This window comes from Nanorana parkeri, unplaced genomic scaffold (assembly GCF_000935625.1).
Source record: "Nanorana parkeri isolate BGI_ZX_2015 unplaced genomic scaffold, ASM93562v1 scaffold21, whole genome shotgun sequence".
Taxonomy (NCBI): domain Eukaryota; kingdom Metazoa; phylum Chordata; class Amphibia; order Anura; family Dicroglossidae; genus Nanorana; species Nanorana parkeri.
The window spans coordinates 2,167,865-2,171,317 of record NW_017306289.1 but is presented as its reverse complement, the minus strand read 5'-3'; the positions used below and the strand labels follow the sequence as shown (position 1 = coordinate 2,171,317).

At 41.1% G+C, this 3,453-nt stretch overlaps 1 protein-coding gene across 1 annotated transcript; it reads right to left on the bottom strand.

The window, feature by feature from the left end:
* Positions 1–1,150: 1,150 nt before the first annotated feature.
* On the bottom strand, positions 1,151–2,266 carry LIPT1 (lipoyltransferase 1). Its single transcript, XM_018563290.1, has one exon. It carries the CDS (start codon positions 2,264–2,266, stop codon positions 1,151–1,153), a length of 1,116 nt encoding a protein of 371 aa, XP_018418792.1.
* Between the last annotated feature and the right edge of the window lie 1,187 nt (positions 2,267–3,453).

Sequence of the window (3,453 nt, the reverse complement as noted above, 5' to 3'; positions counted from 1 at the left end):
TGTATGTATCAAGGTAACATCCATATGAATGACAGGACCCAAGGTTTCCCAGCAGGACATTGCCCAAAGCATCAAATTGCCTCCTCAACTTGCCTTCTAAGTGGTCATAATATTATGGCTGATTGGTGTATATTGTTTAATATGTTTACCTTGGTAACATCTGGTTGCTCTTCTTATTTGGTGAACCTAATATAATGTACTATTTCTGGCTTGAGAATGAACCATGGAGCTCAAAACTGTTGCCACTTGTGAAAACTTTGTGTTAGACTTTAGTACTGCAACCTTGTGTTTAGGTTTCATCTACAGTATATGTACTTCTTTGAAAATATTTGCTGTGAAGTGTCACGTCTACCTAAAAGTGATATTAATCTCCACTTTTACATACTGCTTACCTCATACACAGTACATGCTAAAAATGCAGAATGGTTGTATTTGTACAGTATACTGTATATAGTATGTAAAATATACTTATTAAAATGACAAGTCTGGCACCTAGTGGTCAAATTTAAAACTACAGGATAAGCCTTGGTCACTAGAAGAGAGAAATCTGAGAATCTCTAGAGCAAGAGCCAGCTGTGCCTGCCCCCTCCTCTGTCTGTCTCTACAATGAGCGTTGGAGGCACAGAGAGAGGGGAGGGGGAAATCCCTGCAGGGAATGGTGACTGACAGTCACCAGTCTCTACAAGGAGAAACCATGAGCCGAGCGATCAGAGGTGTGTGATCGCTCAGTTGTCAAGCTATAATGCTGGTGTGTGACAGCTTCAGTGTCACACGCTGGCTCAAACTATAGGGAAGGGTACATTTTACTCGCCCAATACTTCTTATTTAAGGCAAACTTAGAACCCTCACATGGGAAGAATATCAATATACAGGGTTGGTGCCCGTTAAATATTCCATTATGTAATAAATAAGTGAATGATCTTTCAAACAAGTCTGGCATTTTCTAAAATATTTCCATTGTGCAAATATTGTTTGAACACATCAGTTTTATTGCCCTTATACAATTGTCATTTTTCTGTTACTTTCAATTATTCTTTCATGTTTTAGATATAGGATGTTGCTATAAAAACTGTTAATAAATATAGATTCCTTCAACAAATATGTCCAATCCTTTATCTAAAAACCTATTACCATCAGACTTATGACTAAATCACATTATTGAAACCAGCTTCTGACATAAAAGGTTCCACTTTGCTTGAATTTCATAATCGTCACAAGTTCTGATCAAAGCACTCACTAAAAACACAGTTTCGCTTGAGCAAAATTTACTGCCCACCAAAATGTCTTGCAGCTCATCACACTGTTCTTTTGGAAGCCACTGGTATGGCAGTATAATAGAGCAACTCTCTATACATCCGTTTTTTATGGCCATAGTTAATTTCACATCTATGATGGAATCCTCATGAAAAACCTCAAAGGAAGTTACAATGTCGAACTTTGGTGTTTTTCCATAAATCCACTCCCAAGTGCGCAATTCCTGTTTCTTTTGCGATATCCCAGGGAAGATCGTTTCATCAGTTGGGTTGACTACATGAACATGTGGCTTGTTATCATACTCTAAACTGTATTGTTTGGCAACAGCATCCATGACAGTTTCACATGTCAAGGATGAATGAGCTTGGGACAGGTTTCGTACCAGTGAGGGAACACTTGGTGTGGCATTACTCTGTATGCCTGTGTACGGACTTTGTAGCACTAAGGGTAAAAGAGAGCTGTCTGCACCACACAGCAAAGTACAGTGGTGATAGGCAACAGTCCTTCCAAGCTTGGATGCAGTCCCTGAAATTTTGTATTTGCCATCTAACAGCAGATCATATCTTTGTGTTGCTTGGACATTCAAAAATGGCTGCAATTCTTTAAGAGCTCTAATAACCAAGTTTAAATTTTCCACCCGATCATACTTTTTCTTTGAGGTGAAAAAAGTTAGGTTAACATTGCCCAGATCATGATACACTGTCCCACCGCCACTTCTTCTCCTTGCCAGGCCAATACCTTTCTCTCTCATCAAATGGAGGTTACATTCTTTCCACGGATTCTGGTGACGGCCGATGACCACTGTTGGTGAATTCCTCCACAGAAACAGAACGTTCCTCTCTTCTAGGTTCATATGATCATGAATCCAGTCCTCTACAGCCAGGTTCTCATATACATTGTTGGAAACAGACTGCAAAACGAGACCTTGTTGTACCGAACTTCCAAACCTAACTACTGATGTATGGAAAGAAACCAAAAGTCTGATTCTTTTTAAAGATGACTTGATCAGCATCATTTTTAACTAATGTGGGGGAAAAAAACAAAAAACATACAATTAGACACTGGAAATCGTATATGTAAAGTATGTATGGAAAGCTATAAACTGTATATGTGTAGCAATTGTGGGCAATTAAGGTGTCACATGATCTTAAAATAAATGCATCTGTTTGCAAGAATCCTAAAGTTTGTTAGAGAACATACCTAAACAAACAGCAATATGAAGACCAACAAGCTATCAAACAAAATCCTGGTTAATGTTCTGGAGAAGAACCAATCAGAGTTGAGTTCCAAAAAAATCCAATATATTGGTTATTAAAAAATGGAAGGAATATGGCACAACCGCATTTCTGGCTAGAGAATGCTATGCACCAAAACTAAGCCCCCATTTACACCAAAGCGTAGTGACATAGCGTGTTGCGGTGCTGTTCATGTACGGGTGTTTGTTTCCTGCATTTGGCACACATCCCCATTGATTTCAATGGGTTCCTGGACGCATACTAAACTCAGGAAAGTAGTGCATGTAGCAAATGCTAGTTAGTATTCAAACTAGTAATGGCACTGCAAGCATGTTCCGCATTTGGTGCTTGTTTCCTGAACGTGCGTGAAAGCCTGCACTGTTATGCATGTTTGACACACGTTCACAATATTCTATGGTGTGGATAAAAACTAGATGACCAGGTGCAAAGGGCATTACTTGGAGGGGCAACCAAGAGGCCTGATAACTCTCAAGCACCAGAAGAACCACATCTGAGATCTGAGAAACGATTTATGGGACAACAAAAACCCAAAATAGGGCCTCCCTAGCTTTTTTGCCACCTTAGGTGGCGGGGAGCTATAGGGTTGCCAGGAACTCGGCAGGACGCAGGCAACAGCTTCCCAGGTTGGTAAGGGTTCAGTGGAGAGATGTGAATGGCCCTTATATATCCACCCCCATCCGGCTCTTAGCAACCGGGAACGCTCTGTCCAGAAAGATAGCTTCCCAGGTTGGTAAGGGCTCAGCGGAGAGATGTGAATAGCCCTTATATATCACCCCCATCCGGCTCTTAGCAACCGGGGACGCTCTGTCCAGAAAGACAGCTTCCCAGGTTGGTAAGGGCTCAGCAGAGAGATGAGAATGGCCCTTATATATCTCCCCATCCGGCTTTTAGCAACCGGAGACGCTCTGTCCAGAAAGACAGCTTCCCAGGTTGATAAGGGCTC